The following is an 18,025-nucleotide window of genomic DNA, read 5'->3' as shown; positions in this document are numbered from 1 at the left end:
CCTGAGGCCCGAGTCCCTTCTCTGGATCCTACGCTGCTCTCGTCAGGTTCATGTTGTGCTGGGCTCCCCAGCTCCCCTCTCTCCTTGCCCTGGACCGATGCCCATCATTGTCAGCCTCCCTGGGTGCCCAGACTTCTGACCTACTGTGGCTCTGAACCCAGCCACCTGCTCAGAGGTGCCCAGGTGCCTATACGCTCGGTCCCAGCCCCTGGTCAGCCCTCCCGGCAGCCCGTCCTGCCTGGAGAAGACTCTGCAGGGGTGCGGTCTTAGATGGCACCGACCTTAACTGCAGTTCGTTTTAGAAGTTCTAGGACCGATTGACAGGTAATAAGCCCTGGGAGTGTTTTAGTCTCTTAGGTGAAGGTAACACCAAGTACCTGCCTTTACTTTTTAAATTTGTGTTACTATGAAGTCACCATTTGCGTCTGCCATCCATATGCCAAATCTGTATTTTTAAATCAGCAAACAACACTGTGAGGCATGAATTACCCCACTTTACAGATGCGGGCACGGAGGCTCAGAGGGGTGGGGGCAGCGCCCAAGGTCACGAGCAGGAAAGCAGCTGACGTTTCAGTCCAGCAGGTCGGACCAACCTCAGGGTCCGGGCTGCTCACCGATCAGCACAAAACTATGCGAGCTCCACGGCTTCACATGCCTGCCGCCCGGGGGAGGTTGTATGTTGTAAAATGGGATAGTCAGCCCAGGAGAGCACGCATCGTGGGGAACATGGAAAGAACTGGACAGTTCAGGCCCGATTCCCAGCGGCACCTCGTCAGCCTGTGGACTTGGGCAAATCTCTCCGTCTCCCTGAAGCCCAGCTCCCTCCTCCAGGAAGAACCATCCTGACAACAGGATTGCTATGGTAAGTGAGCCTGGTGTGAACTTCCTGGTACGGAGTAGCTGCTCAATATGTATTATGGGTGCAGCACACATTTATTGAGCACCTACTATGCATCAACAAGGACAGCGGCCTGGCGAGCAATGACACCCCTTCCTTTTCTCCCATGTCGGGGTCCTTCCCAGAACCGCCTTTCAAAAGAAAGTTCAGGATCATCAGGACTCACGGGATAAGGGTCTTTTTCGGAATCTTGGTGTGATCGTGTGGGTTGTAATAACCGGGGCCAGGGACTGTCGATGTCGGTTTTAATCCACGGTCAGTTTTTGATTTAAAACAGGACACCAATGTCGTCGGCGACTGCTTCACAAGGGATTCGTTGATATCATAATACCCTAAACAGAAAGAAATTTTTAAACACATAAGAAACATTTCTCAAATAAATAAAGAGCCATACCTTCCGCCTAAGGATACATTAATGACTGTAAGGTGATATCACTCCAAGACGGTCCAATGGAAGGGCTGCCTGAATTAGCTGAAAACAATACTCACCATTTACCAAACATGGGCCACATGCATCACATACTCAGCCTATGTAATCCTCCCGCAGCCCAGCAATGTGGGTGCTATCACCTCCATTCTAAACGTGAGGAATCTGAGGCTCAGTGATATTAAACCATTTGCCCGTAGACATCCATCCAACCAGGGACTAAGCCCAGCGGCTCCCTCCTCGATAAAGTCAGAAGAATTCTTCCAACAACGGAGTGGTTGTAATAGTGGAATAACACATTAGGTTCCTGGCACAGAGGAGTTGTTTCGTAACTCGTAACTACTTTGCAATTAACAAATATCTCTTGAACACCTACTATGTGGGCCCAGGCCACCTGTCTCCAAAGCCCATGCTTTCCCACCATGCCCCGTCTCCAGAAACTGTGACAGGACGAGATCCATGTGACAGCACCAACCTTCGAGGAAGAGCAGGATGCTCTGAGCTGGGGGAGGAGGAAGCAGCTCGCCCGCAGCTTGGGGGTGCCCTGCCAGTGGGTGCCCTGCCAGTGGGTGCAGGCGTAGGGAGTACGAGCAGCGGCACTAGGCAAAAGCCTTGAGGACGTCTGCACACCCAGGCTCCCCAAGACTCCGAAATTAAGAAAATGATTCAACACAACGGGAAAGCCCTGAGCATATGATGTACATCCCAGCGGCCTCTACAGCGTGAGAAAGGATAGCCTGCATGTGCACAGCCCAGTCTCAGGCCTGAAGATGACCAATATGAAGACCGTAAGGCCCCTGGCCGTGTTTCCGAAAATGAAGGTGAGTGAGTAAGTAAAGCCAAGCCTGAAAGTCTATGCCCGAGGGTGGCATCCAGGTACAAATGGATGTCTGAATAAAAATAGGCACGGCCCCAGGAAAGGGGAGTCATTATATGAGGGGTGGCATTCTGGGTGGGAAAAACATTCCAAATTTCCTAAACATTGTAAAGTTGGCTTTGCTTCAATAAAATGTACTTTTCCGTTGCAAAAATACTGAAAACAACATTACTACTTGATTAGCAAGATTTTCCTTAAATGGTCAGGCCCAGTGAGGGCCAACGCAAGGTGCCTCGTCACCCCTGTGCTGAAGGGCAATTCCATCACAAATGGCGAAAACCTCAACTGTGTTACATGCCTCAGACTTAGCGATTTCACTTTCAGCAGTTTACATAAGGGAACAAGCTCGATTGCACACGAGCTGTGAACTACAAGGGTGTTTGCAGCCACTGTATTTATATTAGTGATCAGCTCAAAACCACCTCGATTCCCAGTAAGAGAGCATTTGTTCCTTCACTCATGGCACCACCATACGATGGCCTCCCATACGTCTGCTTAAAAATGATGTTCTGGGAGGATTTTTAATAACTTGAAGAGATGTTCTCAGCATATGGCTAAAATTTTAAAGGCAGATGTCCAGCTAGCAGCCTTTATAATATTGGTCCATATCTCTCATTATCTTTCTGTTTCCTTTTCGCTCTCATTTACCGCTACCAGAAAAGGTTAAAGCAATGCCCGGCTATAAAATGCGGAGACGCAGAAGTAAAGAGAGAGACACGCATGTTCCTGTGGCCCCGAGAGCCCAGGGAGCACTGGTTCCCGGGAGCACTGGTTCCCGGGCGCAGCTGGGCTCTGCTGCGCGAGGCGGGGCTCCCCGGCAGATCCGATTCTGTGACCCACGTTTGCAAGTGACACTTGAGCACAGGCCTTTCCCCGTGCTCTGAAAGAAAAGGAAAAATAGAGGTGGACACTGGTGATGTGGTTGGTACCTCTAAATGTAGGAAATCCAACCAGCACACAGGTCAAGGTGAGCATTTGCCTGGCGTCGACAGAGGGGCAGGCAGAGCAGCAGATCCCAATCCCCGCTCCACATCTGGTTTTCTCCCACAGAGGGGGAAGGGAAACCATGGTGTTACTTCCGAGAGGTGAGAGGTCAAAGCAGAGGTCCCAGGCCCCTGGCCAGCGGAGGGGGAGGTATCTGAGGCACCAGGCAGGCATCAAACCCAAGAGGCCTGGGTTAAATCCAAGGGGACCCTGGGCTAGTCACCTGCCTTCTAAGTATCATTTCCACCTGTAAAATGGGCACAAATAATATTGGCTCACATCTCCTGAGCACATGCTCTGTGGGGCTTTGAGAGCTTTCGGATGAATGGAAAGCCTGGGGCACACAGTAGGAGTTTAAGAGACACCTGCCCCTCCCCCATCCTGTTCTCTGCGATAAGACCTCCCGAGGGAGTGGCACCTGAGGCTGGCTGCAGGGGAGCCCGCATCCCGCATCCCGGGGCTCACTGGCCGGGCCTCCGGCCAACCCCCAGAAATGCCGGCTTTGTTCTCTGTATAAACAAACAAGGTGGGGCTTTGCCCTCGGATGATGCAAGGCCGGGGAGCTTTAGCCCCGGCTCAGCCTCCTAATTAGAGCTGATTTTGTTATTCAGCTTCAAACTAATCTCAGCTTTAATCTGCATTTGCTGAAATCTGACGTGCGCTGCAATTTTATCCACACCCCCTCCAGGAGGCAGGATTGCCCGGCAAACCCTGCTCCTCCTCTGGGCGGGGCCGAGGCTCCCTGGGGGTCTTCAGATCCCAAAGCGAAGGTCTGATAGAGCGAGAGCTCCTGCGCGCAGACCTCTCTGCAAAGGGTTCACTGGGTCTGGGAGGTGGGGGAGGAGGTGAAGGAGGTGGGGGGGGGGGGGGTGCACAGAGGGTCCAGCCCAGCGGGGAGAACACTCGCTGGCCAGCCCTGTGTGTCCCCGAATCCTGCAGGGGACCGAGTTCAGAAGTCACCATGGATGACCGGGCAACAGTCTCCTGTCAGACCCCTCTGGGCTTGGGGCTCGCCCTGTGACACTGTGCAAGTCACTTCAACTCTGAGCCTCCACTGCCTCACCTGGATCACAGGACTTCGGTGTGGGCCTGTGAGGACAGCTGTGTGAGGCTGCGGGGGAATCCACTCTGTGGCCCGTGGTGATGCCTGGGGTGGGAATGCACACTCTTCTGAGGCGAGAAGCCACTCCCCCACCAGCGAGGCTGCTCTGGGGGCATTTCCAGACCAGCCGTTCCTCCCTGGAGGAGGACAGCCGGTCTCTTCCTCACGCTTCTCCCCTTTGTTCAACGCCTGCCTCAACCCCTCGCCGCCCCAGAGCCTAACTCCTTCCAGGGGCTGCCGGAGGGGGACTGGGTGCCCTCAGATCAGATCTGGACTGACCCCTTAGGTCAGTGGTTCTCAACCTTGGCTGCGCATTAGAATCACCTGGGAATCTTTTTTAAATCCTGATTTCCAGGCCTCATCCTCCGGAAATTCTGTTTCTTTGTTATGGGGTGAGGCCACAACATTAGTAACAAAGAAACAGAATTTCTGGAGGATGAGGCCCAGAAATCAGGATTTTAAGAAGATTCCCAGGTGATTCTAACGTGCAGCCAAGGTTGAGAACCACTGCCTTAGGTCCAGGCCAGCGCAGGCGGCTGCCTACCTGGTGCAGGTCCTTCTCCAGGGATGGCGAACGCTCCTCTCTGGGTTTTGGACTGGAACTCGGCTCGGGCACAGACGTTGTTTCTCTGCTTGCAGAACGAGACGGAGGCCTGGGGAGAGACACAGCGCTGTGCCCAGTGCCTGCCTGCTCTTTGCCATTGTGCCTGGACGAGGGTCACATTTGGGGACAAAATCAAATGTACACCTGTCCTCCTCAGAAAATGAGCTGATGTGAGTGGAGAAGGCCACACGGATAGTGCCTCACCGTCACCCCAGCTGGAACGGCTATGACAGTGATGGCGACCCTATGACACGCGTGTCCGAGGGGACACGTGAACTCATTTTTTTGGTTGATTTTTCTTTGTTAAATGGCGTTTAAATATATAAAATAAATATCAAAAATATCAATCTTTGTTTTACTATGGTTGCAAATATCAAAAAATTTCTATATGTGACACGGCACCAGAGTTAAGTTAGGGTTTTTCAAAATGCTGACACGCCGAGCTCAAAAGGTTCGCCATCACTGGGCTATGAGCTCAGCAAGTGTCTGTACAGGACAGGTGATCCCACACAGGACAGGTGATCCCACACAGGGCAGGTGATCCCACACAGGACAGGTGACCCCCACACAGGACAGGTGACCCCCACACAGGACAGGTGACCCCACACAGGGCAGGTGATCCCGAGCAGGACAGGTGATCCCACACAGGGCAGGTGATCCCACACAGGACAGATGATCCTGTACGGGGCAGGTGATCTGCACATGTGGTTTAATTTCTCTGAACTTGAGTTTTCTCATCTGCAAGACGGCTCACATAACCCCTGCTCTATCTGACCCAGTGTTGTCGAGGTGGAGCTGAGGGGCAGGAGGCCAATGGAAACCATCTATAGCAAAGTGTTTTTTAAAAACCGTGTAACTCTACACATGCAAATTATTTTCATTCTCTTTCCTGTGTTTTTATTCTTTTCAGAACACACAGTCCTACACACCCCACCTGACTCCTTACTGCGCAGTCCCTCTGTGAACGCAGGGTTTGGGGCATGCTGGGAGATCGGGTACTTTAAGGTTATAATCAGGTTTGTAAGCACTCTCTTGCCTTGACTTTTCTGGACTGACCAGAAATTAAGAATTTTGGTTGATCCACACAATACACATTTGAGAGTGTCCAGTGTGTCTGGAACTCTGAAAGTCACAGAGAAGGAAATGAAGAGCCCTGAGATCATGCTTGTGCTACACGTGAATCATACATACTTTAAATGCCCATTTGCAGTCCGGCTCCTGTGTCCACTAGATAAAAGATGCCATAAAAATTGTACGTGCGACGGGTGGGAATATTTACCGAAAGAGCGAAAATATTTGCTGGGGCCAGGATGGTTTGATTTTCGGTGATACTCCTTTGTCAGAGAAATGCTTCTCAAGAAATGCAGATGGCATTTTGATTTCGTGTTGACAAAGGCGGGGAGATTTAGCTTTTCCCAGGGTCCTAATGGCTAGGCTGCCTGCCGAGACGGCAAACAAAAAGATCAGATGGAGCAGGCTAATTACTGGACCCAGGGCGAGGAGCCAGGCTGCCGGAGAGGAAGTAATAACACAGAATCGAGGGGAAGGATTCGAATGGAGGAGCGGGGGCCATGGTGAGCAAAGGCGAAGAAAGGCCTGGGCAGACCTCAGCGCGCAGTGTGGCTAACAGGATTATCGCATTCTGCTCCTCGCCAGTTGACTCAGCCATTGTTCTCCGGGTCTGGAAAAAGCCACCTGCAGACAAAACACTACCGCAGCTCTGTTCCTCGCCCCGACAGAAAGGCAACTGAAGAGGGCATTTCTGTGCCCGCTGCATGTGTGCCACGGGAAGGTCTCACCGTTCCACTAGGGAAACGGCAGCTCCACGGCGGGTTAAAAGAGAATGGAGCTGACTTATCGTATGGCACAGGGGGAAACCCAAGATAGAGTTAAGTAGAAAATGCACATGTACTGTGCACAGCATAAGCCTAACCCTGGAGGGAGGGCCTATGGGAGGAAGAGCTTGGAAAGAGACTGCAGCTGGTTTTTGATGGTGGTTCGCTTGGGGCAGCAGAATTTTCAGGGACTTCCACTTCCGAGCTCATGGGTTGCTATCATGCCTTATGTATTCACATGCGTTGCCTTGTTTGCTTCTTATAATAACCCCATAGGGCAAGTGTAATTAATTTCATGTTACAACTGAGGCTCAAGAGGTTGTGTGTCTCCCGCAAAGACAGGGCTACCCATCTCTACCGACTGTGGAGTCCTTGTGCCAGGTGTGTGCTAAGCGCTCAGCATAGATGACCTCATTTAATATTTGCATTAACACTATGAACTAGATATGCACCCCCGTTTTACAGATGAATAAACTGAGTCCTGGAAGGTGAAGGTACAAGGCTCCATAGAACTTGCCCAAAGCCACACGATTAGAAAGTGGCAAAGTCAAGATTTGAACTTGACTCCATTTCTTAACCATGAATTCTGCCTCAGTGACTGTGAAGTGATCAGAATTGGCAGAGCACCGCTCTTAAAAAAACAACCAGCAACCATTTTGTGATCTGGAAAGATAGAAGTGTATTTTCCCTGTAAGAACCTAAAAATTAAATTAATAGTGTCTGCAGATAAAATGGCAAATACTATATGCTCGTTGTTAGAGATGAGAACACTGTCCCGGAAAGCTTACATGATAGCAGTGGCTACAGTTAAGCATTTTCCAGGGCGGTGGTCTTCCCACTGCTCACACTGGCCTCCACGTGGCCCCCTTTTCGTCTGGGTTCTGCAAATTCCCTGTGAGAGTCTTGCACAGCCTCGTGTACCCATTGGGTAGCCAACAAATGCTAACTGGCTTACCAACTGCATTAAAGGACTATTTCCCAAAGTGCCCCTTCCTTCCTTTTATTTTGGTAAACCATTCCCTCAATATATATTTAGTAAGCGCGTGCAGTGTTCTTACGTTGTACTGGTTTGGTGCAGGAGTTACAAATTTGAGGCCTTTTCCAGAGCTTGGCAGCTGGAACATGCTGGAACAGGAATTACTGAAGTCTTTCTTCGAAACAAAACATGACGGCAGAGTGTACGCATTTGCTGCGGGATTTTTAGAAACGATGGGGCCCAGTCGGTCACGCTGTGGGGAGAAAGCCAAAGGAATCAGCGTTGTCACATAACCTGTGGCTCCGCCGGACGGAGGTCAGGGAGCTGGCGCCCCACAGTGGGTCTGAAAGCATCTTATAAAAGGTGAAGCTCTGGCAGGTAACAATCATAAACTGACCTTGGGCTTTGAGGATTCGCTCTTGGAAAACACAAGTTCCGACCTGTTTTAACTTCTGTAAACTCAAATTACTCATCTGCTGTTTGGGACTTGGCATAGATAATTTTGCCATAAATGCATTTTCACCCAATCCTGTTTCAAGCCACTTGACTCACCATCAGCTGTTGGGTTATTTATATAATGGAAGCTTTAGACTTTCTTCCTCCAACCCAGGCTTTCTTTCTACTTCCACATTGTATTTCTAAGGTTAAGTCATCTGAAATGCCTAAATGACAAGTTTGCTTCTAACATCTTCTACAGACAAGGCTCCATAGAGCTTGCTGTCCACCCACACCTCCTACCCCCCCCCCCCCCACTAATTACTGATTTCATAAAACCCTACAATATTTTTGTATTTCAACAGAACCAATTCCACTTCTTTCAGGAAGCCATGGTAAACTATTTTTAGTGTGTGTGTGTGTTTTAAAAGAAAACAAACAGAATCAGTGTTTGCCAAATGAAAAGGGTCAAAAGCCGCAGAAACTAGGTGATAACATCACTTTACCCTAGGATAGTATGGCAAGTATTGGACTCTGATAAAACCAAATATTTCTCAGTATTTTATGGCTGAAAGCTTGGGAACGTTGCCCTAGGTCTCTTACACAGAAAGTGGGGGAAGTGGGGGGACGGCATCAGTACCTCCCCAACTCCTCACTCAGTCTACGCTTGGTGGCAATGGCTCCCCACACCTGGCTTATGGGCCACCATGGTGCGTGGTGGATGTGCCACCAGGAGCAGGCGTGTTCTTGTCCAGAGTCTCAGCTGTTCAGAGTCCAAGTCGGGTTTGAGCCCCACCTCTGCCTTCTCCATCCTTGTCCTCACTTTGCCTTTGCATTTTGGGCAATGGTTAACCGAGCATTTTTCATGGGTTTTTGCATTTAATCCTCATGGCAACCCTGGGTGGTGGATGTTGTGATTATCCTCACCTTACACATGAGGAAACTGAACTTCCTCAGCTGGTCAAGTGGTGGAACCAACGTTCGCACCCAGGCTGTGTGCCTCCACTATATGAGATGGACCAGACACCCAGTTCTGAGGAGGAACGGGTCGAGAGGAGTAACAGCAACAACAAGAAGAACAGCTGACAAGTGACCGTGGGAGGTCTTAGTTCAAGAAGGATCGAGACCCCGTATCTCCTCTGCCCAATGGTTTGGCACTCCTTCGCTCGTTCTTTTTAACTTCCATGGAAGAAGGGTGGTGAGGTCAAACCTTCCTCGGTGGTGCCGTTCGAGTCACCTGACAGAGCGGGCAAGCATGTTTTTCTGAAGCCATTTCCCAATGTGTGTGCCTTGGCGTACCAGTTCTCTAAGATAAGGCTGTGTTGGTGGTGACAGCAGCTGGGAGAGAGCTTCAGAGTCAAATACATTTGAGAAGTCTCATCCCGTGTCCCCATTTTGAAGATTCATGATACACTTTGGCAGAGTAAATGCTCTGAGACTGTCCACAATAAAGAAACCTGTCCAGACTTTCTTAAATTTACTGGATCATAGAACCTTTCTGGCCTAGAAAGCCTATTCACATACATTTTGGGGGAAATTGTTCCAAAAGTTTCCAGTTTGAGGCAATGTTTCATTATAGAAGCGTCATAATAGAATTTATCTCAGAGTACAGCCCAAGTAACACTCACTCACCAACCCTCCCTACCCCTTGGCCTCCTTTTAATCGCCAGGCCTGTGGTCTCCAATCTGGCCACGTGCTGACATGTACGAACCTCTCTCCGGCACACACTAGCTTTTCCCGAGCCGCTGCTGACACCGTGCGAATGTAGAAAGGCCACCAAAGTCCCCGCCCACCCGCCTCATCTGCTGTGAATAATTCCGGAACAAAGACTTGGAAGGCGCTAATGAAGCTCTTATATAATTTGGACTTAGCGAGATGACAGGTCCTCTCAAAAGGCTGGGTGTAGCTGTGCCAATCGCCACCAGGAAGTTTCTCCAACGTGTAGACCCACAGAGCTTCCCGGCCAGCCTCACCCACAGCCACCACCCCCTGGTCACACCAGTGTCAGGAAGGCCCAGTGTCCTCTGAAGAGGGCCCCCTTTAACTCCCTCGGCGTCTCCAGTCCAGAAATGGAGGGGGTGCTAACGGTGGAAGTCGGGGTGAAGGGATAGAGTTCGCATCCAGTTCAGAAGGAAACCAAGGAAGATGTGGGGATTTCCTGACACATCTCCATCAACCACTGAGGGCCCCTGCCCAAGGGTATAGGAACGGAACTGTTTATAAACATAACTATAAACTCTCACACCCATCAAGGAGGGGAGAGGAAGCCTGAACAACTCATTGTCTGCCTGGCTTTGGGTTTGGCCTGAATTTTTAAAAAGATTTGAGAGGCCCGACTGCTTCCGTAACACTCGGATCTTCGCTTGGGCCCCTTCTCCTCCTGACAGCACAGCCTGATCCTGGGGGAAGTTGCTGCCCGTGGAGCCTCGCACGGAATCCATCAATCCATCGACCATGTGGCGCGCTCTGATCCAGCCCCTTCCTTCTGTGGCACCGAGTAAGAATGGGCAGTGCCACCACCTGGCAGAGAAGTCCGCCGGGAGCAGACCTAGGTGTTGCAGGAAGCATGTATTGTTTGTGACTCAGGTGGTAACAATCATAACATTGCACATGTTTATGGTGCTCTGCAGTTTCAAAGGGTTTTTCGCTGGTTGCAGCGTCGATGTGCCCAGCGCCTCGGGGAGTCTCCGCCTTCCGAGGCAGCGGGAGCACAGGAGGGTGGCGTGCCCGAGGTCACCTCGGGAACCCACAGCTGAGTCAGGATGAGGTTTTAGGTCTCGCCGCCTGTGCCAGGGCAGTGTGAGACGAGCGCTTCTTTTGCCGATTGCTTTTGAGTCTCCCTTACTCGCAGGGCTGGCGGCAGAAAGCAAGGTAGAGGCGTGGCTGTTCCGTGAACTCTCGGGAGGCAGGTGCGACCTCCCCTCTTTGCTGGTGGGGAGAGCGTGCCGCAGCCGGGTCGCTCCTTGAGGATTCCACTCTGCCAACTTGAATTCCAATAAGCGGCCGTATTCAGGTTGTCTTAAATGGTCTCTTTGTGCGATTCTTTTAAAAATCAATTCCAATGTCAGGCATCGTAATACATTTTTGCAGGAGATTATTATCACTTTTAAAGGGACAGACGGCATGTGTGTTTTGTTAATACTAGAGTTTGGGTTTGCTTTCTTTTTTACTTTCTTACCTCAGCCTTACCCTAGTTTGACCCTTTGCCCTTGCTCCATCTATTTTTTTTTTCTTGCCAATTTAGAAATATTCAACTAAAAATTATCTTCACCCAAGCCTGGTCAGGGACATTTGCACTTCATATACAGGGTGTCCCCAAAAATATATACACACTTTGAATAATTATTAATTCCAATGGGTTAAATCTGAAAAGAAGAAACATCCATTGAGCTATCGAAAAATGTCTGGGTATACATTTTTGGGAGACACCCTATATATTTGACTGTCAGAGCCCTCCACCAAGATCAAGAGCCACATCTTACGAAGAAGAGAAAGAGGGAGGGGAGGAAGGCTGCTAAATTCCAGGCCCACTGCCTGCTCTCACTTTGGCCCCATCAGCTTCCTCAATGATGTCAATAACTCAATTAGACTACGCAGTGTAAAACAGCGTATTGGGGCGAGATGTAGAATAATTTTTTCCTGGTGTGCCTAGAAATCTCAGGAAGACATTTGCTTAGTCTACTCCAGGATGACAAAATTGGTTTTGGGTGATGAGGCTCTGAATATTATTCCTCTAGCTCCGTGGTCAGCAAACTGTGGCCCGCGAGCCACATGCGGCTCTTTGGTCCCTTGAGTGTGGCTCTTCCTAAGCCTTAGGAGTACCCTAATTAAGTTAATAACAATGTACCTACCTATATAGTTTAAGTTTAAAAAAATTTGGCTCTCAAAAGAAATTTCAGTCGTTGTACTGTTGATATTTGGCTCTGTTGATTAATGAGTTTGCCGACCACTGCTCTAGCTTCTCTCTCCATTCTGGAAATGTGTAGCAATGGGGGAGAGGGGGGGTTTAATGGCACAGACTCCAATTTACCTGCACGAACTTTGAGGAGGCAGTTACTCTCCTAATTAGAACCACGGGCCTTTGGAGAGAAGGGACCGGATGTCCAATACATGATTATGCAACGAGTGAAGGAAATGACGGATCAGTCAATGCTCATGCCCAGGAGAAGGGGCTCTTACCCTCGAGGGAAAGGCGCACGTCCCTCTCGTGGACAGCGAGACGCTGTTGAACACTGGAGATTGGTGGGTGACGTTGTAGGACCCAGGACCCGGGATGTTATCCTGAAAGGGAAGAGCACGCGGCGTCACCGGGACAGATTCCGTTCCACTGGGCTTTTCCACAAGCGTCACACCCATGGACGCTCAGCCTCCCCATAACCCGCCGGGACAGGCCCCACCGCCACTGCACGGATGACAGCCCGGCTGTGCCACCTCCTAACCTGCCCAGTCACCGTCTGTTACCAAGTGCTGGGGCTGGAATGCCAGCCCAGGCCTGGGACCCCCAAAGCCCTTGCTTTTCCCACTCACTATTGCGGAAGAACGCTGCTGGTTTTCACGCCGTTCGAGAAATGGGCCTAACATGGGATAGTAAGTATGGCTGATGTGCAAACCAGTGTCCATGGATTGGGTAAGCCAAGCCCACGGGGAGGGCAGGGTGGCCGATTGCATGGGAACCACACCCCACCTGACTCAGCTTCCTCCTCAGCCTTTCAGCAGAGAAATCAGGGCGTGTTTCTGTTTATAAAGCAAAATGAAACAAAAACAACCTTCATCCCAAATGAGACCGTTTCGAACTCTCAGGTGCATGGGGCTCAGGTGCTAAATCAGTGGTTCTCAACCTTCTGGCCCTTTAAATACAGTTCCTCATGTTGTGACCCCCAACCATAAAATTATTTTCATGGCTACTTCATAACTGTAATGTTGCTACTGTTATGAAGCGTCATGTAAATATCTGATATGCAGGATGGTCTTAGGCGACCCCTGTGAAAGGGTCGTTTGACCGCCAAAGGGGTCGCGACCCACAGGTTGAGAACCGCTGTGCTAAATGATGCAGGTATGGTAGAGAGGAGTGCGCAAGAGTTTGATTTCTAAGCCTATTTCTGCTGCAGCTGCTAACTGGGCTTTCTTCTCGCTTCCCGTGCTGGTTACCAGGGGAAGTATATGCTGACAGAAGCTGGCCGAGCAAGTGGCATGAAATGATAAGGATGCCTTCCTGGGTGCCTACTCGGTGCCAGGAGCTTCTCAAAGGCTGTCTCGTTTACTCCCCCAGCGCGGGAGGGAGTCCTGCCCTGGTTTAGAGGATGGAGACCCTGAGGCAGGTGGAGATGAATTTGCCCGAGGTCCCACCGCTGTGAGTGGCAGTACCTGAATCTGGGGCTAAGCGTATGGTGCACACCAGTCCTTGGCAGTGGGGTATTATCCGGTCCCTTTTAAGGAAAGTGAGGCCCAGAGACACTGAGCCCACAGCTACGCAATGATGGCTCCAGAGCCAGCTCTCTCCAGCCTCTGCCCCAGGTTCATCTGTCTCCACCATCCCTACCGCCTTCCTTGGGGCAGAAAGAAAGCTGGCGGTACCATCGGGGCCTTGAAGAGCAGTGCGTGATTATGGTTTAATGTAAAGGCGGGGTCACCAGTGCTACGAACAGGTCCTTCTGGGCCGGATTTCAAATGCAGAGGCTCCTTTGAGCCTTGCGGGTGGGGGCCAGGGCGCTGATTCCTGCTTTGGAGGAGGTGACGATCGCTGGTGGACGGGAGGGGCTGACTGCCAGGGAGAGTGAGGCTGGCCACGAGAGATGCAGCTCAACCAGGTGCACGAGCACCCCGGGCCACGGTCAGGAGAAGCCTGGCCTGTGGGCGCAGATCGAGGGGCTGCAGGGAAACAAGGGAGAGCTGTTTCTTTTTGTAAATCCCACCCAAGGATATTTTTCCATTGATTTTTTTTCTTTTTTTTAGAGAGAGTGGAAGGGGGAGAGAGACAGAGAAACATAGATTGGTTGTCTCCCACACGTGCACCGATTGGGGCTGGGGATCAAGCCTGCAACTGAAGTACATGCCCTTGACCAGGAATCAAATCTGCTACCCTTTGGGGCGCAGCCTGAGGTGCTAACCACAGAGCAACACCACGAGGGTGGAAGAGCTTTTCTAGGGGGCTGTGCACAGGGCCAGCATTTATTTGTTGAGTGGGCACTGTGCCGGCCACTGTTCTGAGCTTTTCACGTTTGAAAGATGAGAGGACAGGGCCAAGGTCACAGAGCCAGGACTGTCAGGGCCAGAATCTGAACCCAGGCAGTCTGAGGACAGAGTCTACTCTTCACCACTAAGTGTGTAGGATAAAGAAAAAAAAACGCCACTGGATTATGAATCAGGAATTCTTGTTCCCAGTGCTCCCACTAGGAGCCAGCCGCCTCCCTAAACCTACCAGTAAATTCCTCATTTGTACATCAAAGACGTTGGGCTAAATCTCTTCCTGTGCCTTTTAGCTTTCAAAGTCCCCGAACCAAGGGAAAGCTGAGCGGGAAACGTGCCTGTGACTCTTCTAGGTTTAAAGGGTGAACAGTGAAGACACACGCTTCTACGTCCCGTCTACGGCCACGCTCTCAACACGGCCATCAGCCCACAGGAACTTCCTGGGCACCTGTGTGTGTCTGAGGAGCTGGGGTTGCCAGAGAAAACACCAGACCTGCAAGGCTGCCCAGTTAAATCTGCATTTCAGGTAAACAACAAAGCTATTTTAGTAGAAGTATGTCCCATGCACTATTTGAGACATACTTGTATTAAAATAGTTGTTATTTATTGGAAATTCTAAATTAACTAGGAATCCTATACTTTTATTTGCTAGATCTGGCCACCCCTCCTGGACCTTAATCATGTTTGGATCCAGGTCAACGGGAACAGGAGTGTCCCCTTAGCCTGGAGGGGAAAGTGTAGCCTGTTTGCTCTCAGTGAATGTCCAAGATGAGCCCTCCAGGCAGCGGTATGCTGGAGCTGGCCAGTGGCGGCCTGGGAGAGCGACTGTTAACAATTCAGAAATGGGAGTATTTACACCACAGAAAGGGGCAAATGCTATACATCAGAGCTTTTCTAGGTGGAGGGGAGAGCGGGTTTACCAGCACACCACCTGCTACCTTCGTGTGGCACCCATGAAGCTCCCTGAAGGGGAACGTCCGGCTGCAGAGAATTCACGCCTTCTCCTGCAACTGCTGGAGGTGGTGGGCGGCTCGCTGGGAGGGCAACAGAAATCCACCTTTCACCTCTGGGATGACAGCTCGTGTGACTAACGTTGCGTGACTTTGATGAGTCGAGGCCTCTCTGAGCACAACACAGAGAGCAGGAATTCAACTTGCCACTGGGGTGAACTTAGCCACCCCCGGGTTTCTTGGCCAAGATTACCCCAGAGGATAAAACCAAACAAGCAAACAAAACAAAAGTGGGTGGGGAGAGAGCAGGGAGAACTCTTCCTCTGAGCAATGCTGACGGCCTGCTGAGTGTCCTGCTGGGAGCACAGTGCCAGGGGCTGTTCCTGTCTCTCCTGTGCCCGCCTCCCAGTGTGACAATCAGAGTGAGCATGTGGAGAGGTGACAGCCCTGCCGCCTGTGCAGCCATTGTCATCGTCATCACCACCCTCTGCACAGCCCATGACAGGGTCAAGGAACCAGGAGGGGGTTCTGAGCAGAGGGGGACTGAGCACGGATGACAGGCTGATGGGTTCCCAACCCCCACCGAATACACCCCTGGGTGACATCTGGTCGAAATGCACTTGGAGAGCCCATTTGAAGGATTAAAGTCCCAAATGGGCAGCCTCTGCATGTGCCAAGGGCGGGACACAGACCCACATTCACTTGACTTTAGGTCAGGTTTGGGGGGGTGAGGGGGGGGCAGGCATTTACCTCCTCACCCCAGAGAGCTTCCGAGGTCATGGAGGCCTAATGTCCCACAGCCTGGAGCCAGACACCTGCACACAGCCTGGATTTGCTGGTCCTGGCTTCACAGATCCTGTCCAGCTGATAAGTTTAGGTTTGTCAAATCCATGTCTGCCGAACCGTTTCCCGGTGTGGAAAATGTGGTCTGTGGGATCCCTGGCTAAAGGCCGCTCGGAACTGCCTCTGACTCTTTAAGATGCCCCCCCCCCCCCGCTTTTGTCGGTTCTGGGGCGGCTCCTGCTGTCTGGGGAGGGCACACGATGAATGAAACCAGGAGTTTGCCAATGGCGAGCGGCACACAACAGGAGGAGGACATGCCTGGGGTGGAAACAGAGCCCTGTCCTGTGGCTAATCCAGTGGCAAAGCCACACAAGAATTTGGGGTTCCCGAGGGAACCAGTTCCTTTCACAAAAGCCTCTAGTCTTAGGGTCTCGGACAACACGTCCATCCACTGAACCCTTCCGTTCAAAGTGTCTACGACTGAGATTTGCCCCTTATAAGATGCCTTCCTCCCTCCTGTTTCCTCCCCTCCCGTGTCCCCCCCACCCCCCGCTCCATACACTTACACGTGCCATCAAAGTTTCCACCCCTCTAATCACAGGAGGAAAGGGAGCAGCAGCCAGCGCATTTCAAACAAGAAAATGCCACTTTTCCCCGCTCAGAACCGGGGAGGACCTCATGAATGAAAGAGCCCTGAGAGCCCGAAGGGAGCACCCACTCAGGAAAACCAGGGCGAGTTCTCTTGAGGGGAGTGTGTCTCGTCACCAGGTGAAGGGCAGGTGTGTGTGTGTTGGGTGGGGGAGGGGGAGGGCAGGTGGGACACTGGTCACCTGTGATGGAAACAGGGACCAGGTCTCTGCCCATCGCTGGCCTGGCTACGCTGGAAACAGACCAGAGAAGTGGACGCACATTCTCATCGTCTCTGAGAACACCATGCTCCTTCATGTCCTTAGGTCTGGCATCAGCCCGTTAGCAGTCCCTTGAAACCCCGAGTGGAACGTGGGCAAAACGTCAATCCCACAAACATATACTGAAACCTCCTGGGCCCGGGCTAAGGTGCGAGGTTACAGGCACAACCAGCAAGCAGCGCACAAGGCCCAGGAGTGGGAAGGAGACCCGGCGAAGTGGGTGGGACGTGAGCCTGTGACTCGTGGGAAATGCAGGCGCATGAATGGGGGTCCTTCATTCAATCCACTCTCGAGGGCCCCGGGTCTGGGAAGGACAGAGATGGCTGCCACCCCAGCAGTTGCCAGGCAGGCGGAGAGAAGAGGTGCACACCCATCCCCGCCAGGCCCAGGGGAGGAGGCCAGGGGCCTACGACTGGCTCTGGGCGTCCAGAGGAGGGCGTGCTTGCCTGCGCCCAGGGGAGAGGCTGGGGTACGGTGTCTGGGAACCAGGAGCTGCTGCCTGGGTTTGTCCTCGCTCGGCCTGACCCTGGCTGCACGTTCCTTACCCCTCTCTGTGTCTCAGGGTCGTTATCTGAACAGTGGGAATAATGATGGGACTTGGCTCACAGGCTATTGTGGGGATTAAGTGGATTGATGAATGCCAAGGTCTTCGAGGGGCGCCTGGCACCCTGTCAGTGCCAGCCAGTGCTGCTATCTCCGGGCCTGGGCCCTGCAGACCCGCGGGGAGGGGCGCTGTGACTGAGGGGCGCTCAGAGAAGCCCGGCTTCCAGAGCAGGAGGGTCGGGCAGAGGGTTCCAACATGCAGCTGACTGCACCCTTGGGGGCAATTATGCCCTTGACCGTGGGCGTCCATGCACACGGAGCTTCTTTTCATTGAAGCATCCCTGCTGTGTAAAGTACCCCTGGCCCAGTGCCTTCTCAGGTTAATAAGTGAACAGCGTTAACTTCGCCACAAATTAAACACTGGCCTGCTTACCACCTGAGAGGGTAGGTTTGCTGTCAGGCCGTGTCTGAAAGTAACATGTGCTGTTAAATTGTGCCCGTCCGGAGCCCGTGGTG

General features: G+C 51.8%; 1 protein-coding gene across 2 annotated transcripts in view; it reads right to left on the bottom strand.

The window, feature by feature from the left end:
* STPG1 (sperm tail PG-rich repeat containing 1) overlaps positions 1-18,025 on the bottom strand; it is a 37,767-nt gene that overhangs the window by 9,311 nt on the left and 10,431 nt on the right. The window contains exons 1-5 of one of the 2 annotated variants that reach the window (XM_023745425.1): positions 12,667-12,748; positions 12,319-12,420; positions 7,786-7,956; positions 4,833-4,941; positions 1,065-1,230 (exon numbers count right to left, since the gene is read on the bottom strand). In XM_023745425.1, the coding sequence (XP_023601193.1) occupies positions 1,065-1,230; positions 4,833-4,941; positions 7,786-7,956; positions 12,319-12,420; positions 12,667-12,720 (602 nt within the window). In that variant the 5' untranslated portion in view covers positions 12,721-12,748. Of the gene's footprint in view, positions 1-1,064; positions 1,231-4,832; positions 4,942-7,785; positions 7,957-12,318; positions 12,421-12,666; positions 12,749-18,025 lie in introns of those variants that run through there. The other variant, XM_006104107.3, reaches the window with a different exon arrangement.

This window comes from Myotis lucifugus, unplaced genomic scaffold (assembly GCF_000147115.1).
Source record: "Myotis lucifugus unplaced genomic scaffold, Myoluc2.0 scaffold_541, whole genome shotgun sequence".
Classification (NCBI taxonomy): domain Eukaryota; kingdom Metazoa; phylum Chordata; class Mammalia; order Chiroptera; family Vespertilionidae; genus Myotis; species Myotis lucifugus.
The sequence above is the reverse complement of the archived record's forward strand: the minus strand, read 5'-3'. Positions and strand labels throughout refer to the sequence as shown.